The sequence below is a fragment of the Pleurodeles waltl genome, chromosome 4_1 (assembly GCF_031143425.1).
Source record: "Pleurodeles waltl isolate 20211129_DDA chromosome 4_1, aPleWal1.hap1.20221129, whole genome shotgun sequence".
NCBI classification, from domain to species: Eukaryota; Metazoa; Chordata; class Amphibia; order Caudata; family Salamandridae; genus Pleurodeles; species Pleurodeles waltl.
The window spans coordinates 209,469,283-209,482,394 of NC_090442.1; the positions used below are offsets into that span (position 1 = coordinate 209,469,283).

The 13,112-nt window shown below is 39.2% G+C and overlaps 1 protein-coding gene across 2 annotated transcripts in view; it reads right to left on the minus strand.

Annotated features, from left to right (window-relative positions):
* Positions 1-5,067: 5,067 nt before the first annotated feature.
* IQSEC3 (IQ motif and Sec7 domain ArfGEF 3) overlaps positions 5,068-13,112 on the minus strand; it is an 892,834-nt gene continuing 884,789 nt past the window's right edge. Inside the window, exon 14 of one of the 2 annotated variants that reach the window (XM_069228143.1) lies at positions 5,068-7,848. In XM_069228143.1, coding sequence (XP_069084244.1) covers positions 7,417-7,848 — 432 coding nt within the window. In that variant the 3' untranslated portion in view covers positions 5,068-7,416. The remainder of the gene's footprint in view (positions 7,849-13,112) is intronic. The other variant, XM_069228142.1, reaches the window with a different exon arrangement.

The following is a 13,112-nucleotide window of genomic DNA, read 5'->3' on the forward strand; positions in this document are numbered from 1 at the left end:
GGAGAAAGGAGAAAGCTGCAAGCGTGAGCTGAAGGGACAGGGAGGGGTTTTAAATGGATTGAAGAGGCCCGAGATGGCTTCACTATGCAATTTCGCTGTCCTGTCTTTCAAAACAGCCACTTGACCAGAACATATAACCAATCCGGTACGCTCTATTTATTTATGTATGTGTGTTCCTGCAGTTCTAAAGCACAAACCTAGATGGCCTGCAACAGAGCTCTGGCTACCAAAGGTGCAAGAAAGACAGAGGGACTCTATGAGACCCACAGTTTCTATAATGTAGGGGTCTACCAAGTCCTGAGGAAGGCCCTATACCGTTTTTGGCCATAGATAGGACAGAAACATGGCGAATTCGGAACAAAGCCTAAGTAGGATCGTAACAACCCACCTTAGGTGCAGCTCACTTTTTTACCTTGTGACAGGGAGATATCATAGAATGAGAAAATCTCTCATTACACAATTTTAACAGATTGTGACCATAATAGTGTGCTAAATACAAATACCACACTCAGTCACTTTAAAACACATCTGAAGCTCTCCATGGACCAGTGTCCATGGTTAGGAGCTTACTCGATGATAAAGCATTCCATATAACTCTGGGTGAGAGCCCGGCGTAGAGCTGACTGTACAATATTTTATGAACAAAAACAAGAACTCATCTTAAAAACTTTGGGGGGGTGCATCAGATTAGGATTAGGAATGCTAATAAAGCCTGACCTCAGAAAGGTTGGAGCCTTTCAATGTATTCCTAAATGGAAACGATAGGGTTCCCTAAACCACCTTTCAGGCTGAGGCCCATTTGCTAAACCACAGAGAAAACTGACCATTTAAAATAAAAAGAGAAGCCCCTGGTTGCACTATTTCTCTTTTACTACCCATGCAATGGACGGCTCTCATTCTGTATTGGTAACAATACCAAATATTAATATTGGAAAGTCTGTTTTAGAAGCATGATTTTCCACAGTGGTGCGCATGTCCAAAACTGTTGCTTCCGCTGGAGTTTCATGAACACTCTAGAGCTTTAGAACAACTTAGCTTGGATCTGGATCTTGAGAATGTCTTGTCTAAGATCAGGAGAACAGAGTCTGAATTTCTCTAAGCATGAGAAGATCAAGGACAACAGAAGAAGAACTAGTGTAAGAGTTCCTATGCTGTGAGAGTTTGGAGAAAGAATCATTTCAGCTAGGTTGCAGGGCAGCTCAGAATGTATGTCCCTTCAGTCTTTGAACTTTACCCTCTTTTCCAAGATCAACAACCCAAAAAGGTGTCCACAATGGGTGGACACAATGATGACATGGAAAAGTTAGATGGAATTTTCTCTCTAGGACAGCTTCTAAAACTGCAGAGTAGGCAGTGACTGTGTAGAGTAGGACAACAGCCAATCACTATGAACCTTTTTAAAGGCACTTTTGTTTTGTAAACAAGGAGACAATTGGCTACTGTACGTGCATATATGCATTTAAGGAATCCCTTGTAGCAACCTATGTTTATTTTTAAGGTAACAAACCTTTGGCGAACGATGTAAATAAACAGTCATGTGTAGGCTCTCTTCCCCTTGACAGTGTACTACTCCACCATCAGGCGAAGAACTGATGTGCGTCTTGTCTCAGCTCACCATTGCTCAGCTGTCCTTGCCCTCGCATTCCCCAAACTAAACTTCCTTTTTCAAAAGGGAATACTTGTTATACATTTAAGAACTGTACTTGAAAAATCCAACCATTCTGACTCCAGTCAGAGGAGATCTTCCAGAAAATAAGACTATGGGCCTCATTTAGTTTGGCTGAGGGGGTTACTGTGTCACAATCGTGTTACGATTCTATTTTAACTTATGGAAATCGTAATACGGCAGACGGGATATCCGTCACATTTGTGACAGAGTATCAACTCCGCCAAACTCTAAATCAGGCCCTAAGTGATGAATTGTAGTCCCCCTCAACCATTCAGGTGGAATTTTGAGTGCTCCCTTGCACTTGAAAATGGGAAGAACATTTCCTCTACAGCCCAGGATGTAATTGGCCTTAGAGCGAGAGTGGAGTCATTTGCACATAATAAGCCCAATGCTGACCCCTGTTCAACGAGGACCATTAAAATCCAAGCTCATTAATCGAGCCTACAGGCCCACCGCCGAACATGCAGAAAAACCTTAAAAAGAATGTGGTTTTCTAAAAATCAAAAGAGCTGGTTCCACTATGCTTTCAGGCAACCCTTAGGTAAAAACCTAGAAGCGACGCTCAGAGACCTATGTGAATTGGGTTGTTCAACACACAGTGGAAATCAGTGCATCTTGTCAGTTGCACATGCACAGATAATTAGGCTTAGTTTACATATCAGTTAGGCATCTTCTATGCAAAAAAGTATAATTCGATTTTCTTAAGCGAAGAAAAGGAGAAAAACTGTCAAAATGCCTTCAAATAAGTATAATTTCCCCTTCTCTTTCCATGGAAGAACTTTCTAAAAATGTATATAATCTCACTTTGATGTAGAACTACAGAGCCCTTGACAGTGTAGTAAAACACGGAGAGAGAAGGTGACAGCTTGGTAGTTGAATTTTAAACATCTTATCCTATTTTTGGATCTCTTTGAAACATTAGGATGTTATTTACATTGATCCATGACAAGAGGAGGAGGGTGGATGCACGTGCTCCTTTGTAAATTGTAAGACATACCAGAGGACCTGGCCGGGGCAGTGGAACAATCAGGAAGTGTTTCCGTGAGCGTGGTGCGTGACTGGCAGACAGCGGTTTCGTGCCCATCTCATATAAAAAAAGAAATTCCATATTGTTGGGGTGTCTCCATATTGATAACTTTGTTGCAGTACAATATGCAGCATACAGAATCTTGATGAAAGACAACACAAAACTAACCAAGGGCATAAGAAAGATGCAATAAAAGGCAGCAGAACGTGCTAAAATAGCGCCATGATTACCGCAGCTGCCAACTAACTCAGGAAAATGAGATGTTTTGATTTTCAAAGGATTCAATTACTGTTTTGAGTTACTTGCACAGCTGTGAACTTAGCTCATGGTTTGAGGATGACTTTCAACCAGTCTTGTTTAGCTGTGCATGCTAGGACATGCAGACCCATACCTTGGGAGGGAAATTACAAGTCTCGACATGCTCTGTAATGTCGCCTGAAAAAACTGCTGCTTGAACGTCGCCATCGTGGCATGAAAACATCAACTGCGTGGGAACGCTGGTGTGCTTGGAATATGTAGGCATGTCCATGTACTGTTCATGGCTGCTTAGAGCTAAGTTAGGTATGTACAAAAAGTGCTTTTACAACTGTGCATCTGGCTTGACCTATGTTGTGTTTTTCTTGGACATACCAGTGAGGGCATATATGACTGAGTTGTATTTGTGTCACTAGGTGGAACAAGGATAACAATGCAATGTTGATATACTAGTAGCAACCAATGGCATCGCCTTTCAACAGATCAATACAAATTATAAACTCAGTTTTGGACCAGAAGACCGTACAATCAGCAATTTTTGTAAAAATATTCTATGCACAACTTTTAGCTTCTAAATTGATAGCATCATCTAAAGTTATCATCTTCACTATGTTAAAAGCCATCTTTCTGAGATGCGCATTCATGACTTGAGATATGATTCTGCCTCAGCAGCTTTCAGATTAATTTAGGTCGGAGACTTCCTGTTATGCGTGTTTCATTCTCACTACTCCCAATCGTGCTTGGTATACTAAAATAAAAATGAATCAATACATGTTAATACAAAGTATAACAAGAAACTAGAACACTTGTTCAACTAGATTACAAAACAAGTAACATAAAAAACAGTTCAAAGACTTAGGTGGAAGTTGCAGTCCAGTGGCATTCATCTGCAGTGTATGATGGCATCCCATGTTACTCGTCCTTCTTTGCAGCTCCAGCTCAAAGAGGAGTGAATGCTTTCCTGTACAACGTGTTCTAATCCGTTTTGAGACTGGTAGTTCTGATGGAACATTCCTGCATCAGAAGGCTCTCGAATATTTCACCTGACAGAATTGTCACTCTTTCTTCCTTCTTTCTAAATGTTCGCAGCACTATGGCTTTATTTACTAGTAACCACCAAAATATAAAAATTTTAAGTTTCCCAACAGATTAAGCATATAGAGTTTTTGCACCCATGATGGCCTCCTTCCAAAGCTACAATTCTCAAGACAAAATGAAGATGGTGTCTCATAGCATTACAGGGTCCATAATGCAAATTGCTATTTTAAACCCTGCAGTGCACAAAATTAGAGTTTTGTGACAGGATAATGTATTTTTGGTATTTACCGCAACCCATTCTGCAGTTGGATAAAGGTTTATGAAATCGACAACATGGGTTTAGAAATGGATACTAAATTGCAAATATTAAGGGGTGTGTTTGGGGTGTCACTCCAAGTTGCAATTTGGTACTGAATTTATCAATGGTTCGCGACCTCAATTCCCATCGCAAACCATTAAAAAGTTTCAAACAACTCAAGGGAGGTGATAACTCATTTGAAATGAATGATAAAAGTGTTTATTGGGGAGTAATGTGGTGGTCCATAGGATCACTGCCACCTCAAACTTAAAAAAAGTAAATTATTTCTTGCCAGTTTGCTGAACCTAGTAGGCCATCAATACTTATGAGATTGTTCAGATTGCCACCCACTTAGAATGGGAATTTTGGAACCCGGCCTATTAGTAAATAGGTCAGTTAGCAAAATCAGAATCAATTCACAAAAAATTGGTATGCAAGTCGTGACTGCTTTTTGCAAATTGATTTTTAGTACTTCTGCCCACAATGTGCTAAAGGTTCACAAATGTAGCTTGCCAGATCAGCTAATTTCATGAACACTGAGACATCTCAGCTGCTGATATCTATCCAGGGCCCTCCATTTCTAGATGATCATTTACTTCCTGGGCAGGTTTGTGTAACAGCTACTGGTAATGTTGCTATGTCTTTATGTGGAGCTTGTTCAGTTACATGCACAACTACAACTAAGGGTACCTTCATGTAGTACCCTTTCTGAATCCATAATAGCAAAGAATCTATGCTGAAGAGAATTTACTAAATTTAACAATTTTCTTTTTTTAATTTACAAGCTCTAAATATTTCTATTTTTATTAAACTGCAATCTTTCCAAAGGGTTTGATGGTAGTCAGGTAAATAGGACCTCTCTGGGTAGAGTTCAGTTAATTCTTCTTTCATAGTTTTCAGAGGTTTCAGTATGTGCTTATCTGCTTGAGACTCAACTACGTGTGACTAAAGGATAATTGTAAGCTATTGAGCTTGGTTGAAGACTATCCACACTATCAATGTAAGAGGAGTAAAATAGAAAGAGCCTTAGATATTTCCAAAAGTATTGAAATGGGATTTGGCAATTTAGAATTACAGCTTCCCAAAACATTTCTGACTTCTACTTTTTCTTCATTTCCTCTGGATTTCTTTACTGTACAATTTGCTTTTAGTGGAAGTAAAGAAGAAGATGACGCTGACAATAGAAAATGAGGGCCTGATTTAGAGTTTGGCACATGGGTACTCTGCCACAAACATGATGCATAACCCACCTGCCTTATTATGTGTTCTAGGTGATAATGCACTTGGATTCAGGCAGATGGGTTATCCATTATGTTTGTTATGAAGTAACCTGCCCGCTAAATTCTAAATCCGACCCTAAATCTACACTGTTTGTAGTAGATAAATACAAACGTTAGACACAACCCCAAAAGAATATGGAATCTCATCATTCAAAAAGTTTAACTACTAAGAATTCTGTTCTCTTTGTGTCTTTAAGTTTATGATGTAATAAAGAGATCCTGAGAAGTTAAGGTGATACTGTACCTGAGGTATTGATCATTCCTTGTAGGTAACAAAATTAGCCCAACTACTAGGCCATTTTTTTATGATACAAATTAAATTAAATCACACATTTAAAAGTTCCTGAAAAAGAAAATCAGATTTGCCATGCTAACATTGGTTTAGAATGACCTTATTTAAATTCTGATCTTCAATCTGTTAACATAATGTTATTAGACTGATGATACAGTGCTTAGTACCACAGCACTGAATATGGACATGCAGCAAGTAATAATAAAGCCAAATTATCTCCAATCAATCCGGCCTGCCTTGGAGAGATTACAGTCCGCTTACCTCCGCTGCAATTCAAATCTGTGACTGTAGGTTGCAATAGATTTTATGACAGGACACTAAGTGAAAGTATCAGTAAAATATACATTGGACATTTCCAATCAAGAGCTGTATAAAAATAGTTGCAAAAACATAGGATAAAAGGTCCAGACACTGGTGAATCTCTGTCCAACTGATCTCAAGTCATGAAGGCCCGATGATAATCTCAGCCAAAATTAGCTGGCTGGGAATCAATCAAACTTTCTAAATAACACAACTTTTTAAAACTCAAAATAAGATACAATTCCCTGACAAACCTTACTTTAAAAATGACTGCCACCTTTTATCAAGGGTCCAGAGAATAGTGTGGTGCTTTCATTGTTAAACATGCTTCATATTTACATGTGATGCAGTGAATGTCTTCATACTATATCGTATTTTTGACTTGACAGAGAGTGGTGGATTCTGTTAGAGAAAGATATAAACATACACTTCGACAGAAGAGAAGGAAGTCCAACCTCAACCAGTCTACCCTTTGTCCCTTTTCCTTCTGACCCAAGCCCATTGGGGCACCAATTAAAAGCCCTTTCTCGTTACTATTGCTTCTTTCTGAGTGTGTGTGTGTGTGTGTATGTCCCAATCAATGTCTGCATTAGTTTATTGTTTCTGGCTTCACAGCTTCTACCATTATCAAAGGACTCTGTAGTAGACTCTGTAGCTTGCAAAGCCTCTGTCCCTCCGATTAACTTGCTGGTCCGTAGGATTCCAAAAAAGCTGAGTGGTCTCCACTGTCAATTAATCACTGGTCTCCATTCTCCAACATGATGCAGAATCTGCACCACGATGCCCCACAGTACTGGTGTAACAAGAAATGAGGCAGTCATCTCACACAGGACACCAACAGTGTTCTTCCATGGAAAAGGGTACGTAACAAGAAGGAAGATTGCAAACTAAGCCATGTCATCTCCGCTTTGGACAAAAGAGATACAAAAGAAGTTGGACTGTCCTCACAAAGCATCAGCAGTAAGATGTGACACACACAATACACAGTGAGGGGTAAAAATGTTTAGAGATGAGTGAAGAAAGCAGTGGGTAACTCTTAATGTCTATAAATATGCCCTGTATTTAAAATTCTCTTTCGAAAAGGGAGAGGAAAAAAGGTTATATCGCTCTACAAAAAAAGTATTTACAAACTAGGTGTTACCATAAAGATGTGGTAAGATAAAAATGACTTTTGTGTTAGTGCTAGGAACACTAGGGGGTCTGTGCAAATGTCAAACAAGGTACAGTCTGTGCTAGCATTAGCTGGGCCTGGAGCAGCTACACCAAACTGCGAGAGCCGCTGGAATACCGACGCCTGCTGAGCAAGGAGCTAGGGGGGCAATACTGATGGGGATGATTGTAGGGTGGTGGTGGTGGCGGCAGGGGGGGCTGATGGTTGAGTTTCACTGGTGTCCCCTGTAGCCCACTATTCCGATTGCGTAGTGGTGTGGAGCTGCAGGATTCAGATACATAGCGGGTCATAGTCTGGTTGAGGCCCGGCATGGCACGGGCAAAGCTTGGGTTGTCCAGTACAATGACTTTGACAATCTGCTGGCACTGCACAAGTGTCTCTGGAGTGGGCTGTGATGGCGCCAAGGTGACCTGAAGCATCTCCTGCTGCATATTAGGATGTGTGCTGTGCTGCATCCCACTCACTGGGTCCAGGGCAGAGTTGTGCTGGTACGTTTGAAGCCTGTTGTGAATTGACACCTAGTTTAGAAACAGTCAAAGAAGCATTAAATGTTACAAGACTTTTTGCCCATCTCCTATGACTGGATGCCCTTCACACCTAACAACACCCCACCTCCATTATACAAATTGCAACCTGACCCTTGCTTGTGGGCACAGGCTCCACCCACCCATTGTTATACACATGCAAACAAGGCACCAATACCACAGTTACAATACAGTACACAATAGACTTACTTCTGTTATAATCACAGTACCACCAAAACATCATCACAAAATAAATTTGCATTGTTTTTTCTAATTGTATCCCCTTTGGGTTGCCTTTCTACTGGTAGTACATTAATTTGAAAATTAAGGTGGGCAGTATTTCTTATAATTATCATATAAAACTAAATATATATGTCTGCTTGTCAGATGTTTATATTTTGAAGGTAACAAGCTATTGTGAACGCCCATAGTTCTACGCAGAACACACGGGTGAGATTTGCACAGGTACACTGGGTGAACAACTGAATTGATCAGGAATGTACAAACCATATGATTACACTCAGAAAAGCACAAATAAAGATGAAAGGCGTGTCCAAGTCAATCTACATTCTACTTTGACCAAGATATCAGGTAACTTTATTGTGGTGGTACTGTGGGTTTAAATATAGATTGCATCATGTCCCGGATCAAAAAGAGTCATTCATTCCTAAAGAGGAAATACTATACATGTTTACCTCTTAAAGGGGCTATTAAGTGAACTATATCATAACAATTCTTAAAAAGCAAAAAAATATCATGAAGTAAATATATATCATGGAAAATTGATGATAATAACTTCTCTTGAATTGAAAATTGATGTTCCCTTATTGGAGTGACATTGCCTGCAGGCTTTGAGCAATCCCTGTTCCCTTTGTGATCAAAAGATGAGAGACTATGTAGTGTATTTCAGGTCACCGAACAGAAGCAGTATTTACCATGATAGCAAAGGTGAACAAAAGCATGGAGTGCTCCAGTGGGTAGTGGTTCATGGTGTACCAGCAAGGTTGCTTGATGCATGGAATGATAATGAGGTCATACCTGGTCTTCAGTGAGGACCCTGTGATTGCTTGGAAGGTAGCAGGTCCTGTCACACTGTTTGCTCTAGATCAATAGGATACATCTGTCCACTAGAACACTCCATAAGATATGAAGCTAGAGTCAACTGTAGACATCTAGGTAGTCCATTTTCATGTCTGCTGTTATCAGATAGACCATGTAATAGCTTCAAGATTATAGATGACTCCTCACATACTTGGTGTGACTCTAGAGACTAGCAATTGTGAAATACGCTAGCCAAGCATAAATGGGTCTGTGAACAATTGAAAAGTACAAAAAGAGTCTTAAAAGTACATTAGATGTAGGTTCTCACCATGTTTTCTAATTCATTTCAGGTCACCACCGACCAGGGTATTGAGGAAGAACAGTGAGCACAGTAATATTTGTAGCCTCTTCACCTGGTAGTAAGCAGTGCCTGTTTGATTTAGTTAAGTTGCATGACTTCTTTCACAGTAAGAAAACTTAAGAAGTTACAAAGGCACTTTCAATCTTTTCACAGAAGTAGTGTTTTTCAACATGGACCAATTTCTGATTGAACATCCCTGAACAGGTTCCTATCTACGGAGTGAAATGTGTTGACTGTATTTTAGAATTTCTTGGATGAACAAGTAAAGAATCGTTTTGATGAACATTGGAAGATGTTTGAGTACTCAGTCAAGTGAAACACAAGAAACATCAAGTTGTTTACCAAAATGTTGTCAACAAATCAATATTTGGTTGGATGACTATACATTGATCGAAAGTGCCTCTTCCATTTGTTAAGTTTCCATTGATGGATGGGTCTTTTTGATGGTTGACCTAGGCAGCTGGACACTCTTAGTGAACACATTTTTGATACAAATGTCAGAAGTGGCAGCTTTTTCCACAACCGTCTTTTGTAAATTGAGAGGTACCTTTCACAGTGTGTCTTCTTTTGCATTTTTAGGGGAAGACATTAATAGTGTCATCACTAAATGGAACATTTTTGGATTTCTCAGGCTGATATGAAATGTCTTGCTTCCATAACGTTTGTAAGTGTAGCTTTTGACTTACCTTAACAAAAACAGTATTTGGCTTGTACAATTAACAAGTGCAAGGCAAGATGCAAAGGACTGTGCAAGGAAGGACGACCACTAGGCAGACTCCTAATCTAGGACACCCAGGTTCTTCTTCCTAAAGTGGCTTCTTTTGGCACAAAAGAACATATTTTAGAAGTTTATTTCAGTGATTGTACCTAGTTGGTGACTCAAGGATCATTTAATGAGAATTTGACTATTTAAGTTATAATCTTGTGAAGAAATGGTTCAATTTCAGGGCAAGAATTCTAAAAAAAAACAGAAGCAAAACTACTAGATAGCACAAGTATGCTCAACTGTTGTGAGTAAAGCAGAGGCACCAACATATATGTTTTTTTAATTTTTCACTTACTGTTTTAATTTAAACATTATGCCTTCATTGCATTAAGCGGTATTACATCATATGACTTCTGCGAAGGTCCATATTCATTCTTATATATGAGCCATCAGAGCCCTTCATGGCAGGCTATATATAGGATTTCAGCCTTATGCGATGCATTATTCTTCTGTAGAGATCAAGTCCAAAAGGCAAGTTGCTTTATTGTGTCACATAACTCCAAAATGATTTGCAGTAGTTTTATAGTACATGGGATTCTGTAAACCATGTAGAAACTGCAGTAATTTCTTTATAATCAGCAAATATGATGCACCAAGTCACTAATTATAAAGAAAAGACTTCAGAACTCGACTATTATCGCATAATATAAGTTATTACAGTTGAGTTCTGATCTCACAATGCCGGAAGCCAGAGCCAACAGCCAAGGTGAAAGGCAGGTCAGCTCATGGAGAATAATTAAAGCAGGTGTTTAAAGCAACAAACAGAACCTTGCTTTTCTTTCTTATGCTCTATTTTAATAGCTTACAAAGGCAATAAGAGAGAATATGTTTATTTTTTGCACTCCTCAGTTAGAGAAAAGCTAGAATCTTTCTGCATGTTTCTACATGTTCCTAGCTACTGCAACTTTTTATAACTCGACTTGTATTGAGCAGTTTCTAATTTCCTTTTGCAACAAATATCTAACAGGTTTTTGATGTGTTTAATTTTGCACTAGAGGTTTTATTTTTAGTCACGTTTGCAAACATGCTTTCTCTTTCACATGAAAGAGCTCTACGCACCGAGGTTTTAAGTGGTTTATGGGAAAGGTGGTGGTGTGACCATGTATTATATTGATAAAGTAGCCCATGGCGTATATGATAAGGATACTGCAAGTCACCTCGGAGTTCCATTACTTTATAAAGGAACTCAGTCTTCTGCCTTGTTCGTCTATATGGTTTTGGAACTCCTCCGTGACTTGCAATATCCTTACAATGTACAGCGGCAGGTGCATTATCCCTTACATAATATATGGTAAGTGACAGATTATCTTCATAAATCATGGTGGTCGTTATTCCTTACCAACCACAATAATTATTTTCACAATACTGACAAAAGAAGTATTTCCATGGCCGATCCAATGTAATTTAGTGTGAAAGCGTGTGTGGGTATGTGTGTGTGTGTGTGTGTGTGTGTGGGTGTATGTACATGCATTTGGGGTAAGTCGAAGGGTTGATGAAATATTCTGTCTGCATCTGACGTAGAACGTAACTACCAATTACCTACTGTAAAATAATGAAGAAATATGTATATGTCTGCATCACACGTAGATCATGCCTGAATGTCATGTGACGTATCATTTTGATAAACGTATGTGCTTTCATTTAAAGAAAGCCCATGAGAGGAAGAATATATTTCTCTGTGAGCATGAACTGTATGCTTGAGTATGGATTTTTTAAAGTTGGTGAATACACAGGGGACCCTGTGACAAGCTCTGCATGCTCAGAATCATTTTCTGATGTAAATCCCACTTTAGCCCATCCAGCCGACATCACAGGAATCAATGGGTCCAATGCATACTCAGCAGCCACAAGCTCACCTTTAAGAGATCCCGAAGGGAAGGTTTGAGGACAGCACTGGATTCCAGGAAGGCTGTAGTGACTGCCTCTCCATCTGGAGGGGTGAGTTGGGCCCCTCCCAGCTACTGCTTGGCCCCGTGATAAATTTGTGTCAATCCAGCACACTGCGCTCTGCTGTCCCTGTGAGGCTGAGACCAGCCCCGGTCATCAGTCCTGATTTCATTACAAGACCAGAGGCTAATATTATGCATAACATCTTTTAATGCCAATCCAAGCAGTTCCTTTAAATAACTTTTACAAAAAATCTAGAGCTAGAACACTGTAAACAGACAATAAATATCTCCTGCATACAATGTCCTTCCTCTTTTAAATACTGTTTCAAGAAAGATAAGTACCATGAGAGACAGTGTTAATATGTTAATATTGTTTATAACAATAGAGTAAATTATTTGTAATAATTTAGTTGAAGATAATATTGAGTGAAGTGAGTGCTGCGCATCTAATTTTCAGAAGCTGCAGGGTGTGTGTGTGTTTGTTCAGTTGAATTCTTCACTAATTTTAATTTTAGAAATAGGCTCCTCAAAGCAGGTTAAATCATGATTTCAGTATACGTAATTTAAAAAATTTCAGATAGATGGAGCCATTCAAGTTCACATGAAGGCTCTGTTAACGTGCGTGGTTAGGAACAAGTTGTCACGGGTAATGTGTAGCTCGCACTGATATGGGGCTACAGGCGCTTGTTAAGAACATCAAATAAGCGTTCAGCACATGTAGAGATTCTTACCTCAGCAGTTGTTTTGTTAGCACGCCAGGAGCCACAAGCCATTACTTAATAAATAACATTTCGGGAAATGTAAATAACACACAAGTATGGCACGAGTTGGCTGCCATTTTAAAATGGTCTAAATACAATTCAATAATATAGTATACATGGGGAATGTTCCATGTGACGCGAATTTAAAACAACAATAGAGATAGCAACACAATTTGGTTACAGGAGTAGAATAAGAAGCAAGTTGGATAGTAAGGTTGTTTTACTGGATACTAGGCAGTTCATAGAGAACCTAGTTATAGGGGAAAAATGGAAGAGAGTTTGAGTCGGGATAGCCTTAAAAATGTATTCAACAGAAGATGAAGTCCCTGGTGAGAGAGACTATTGGCATGATAATGTTAAAGAAAAGGAAGGAGTTGGGGTCTGGAGATGAATATGTTAGAAAATGAAGTGATAACAGAAAAAAAGGTAAGAGGAAACAA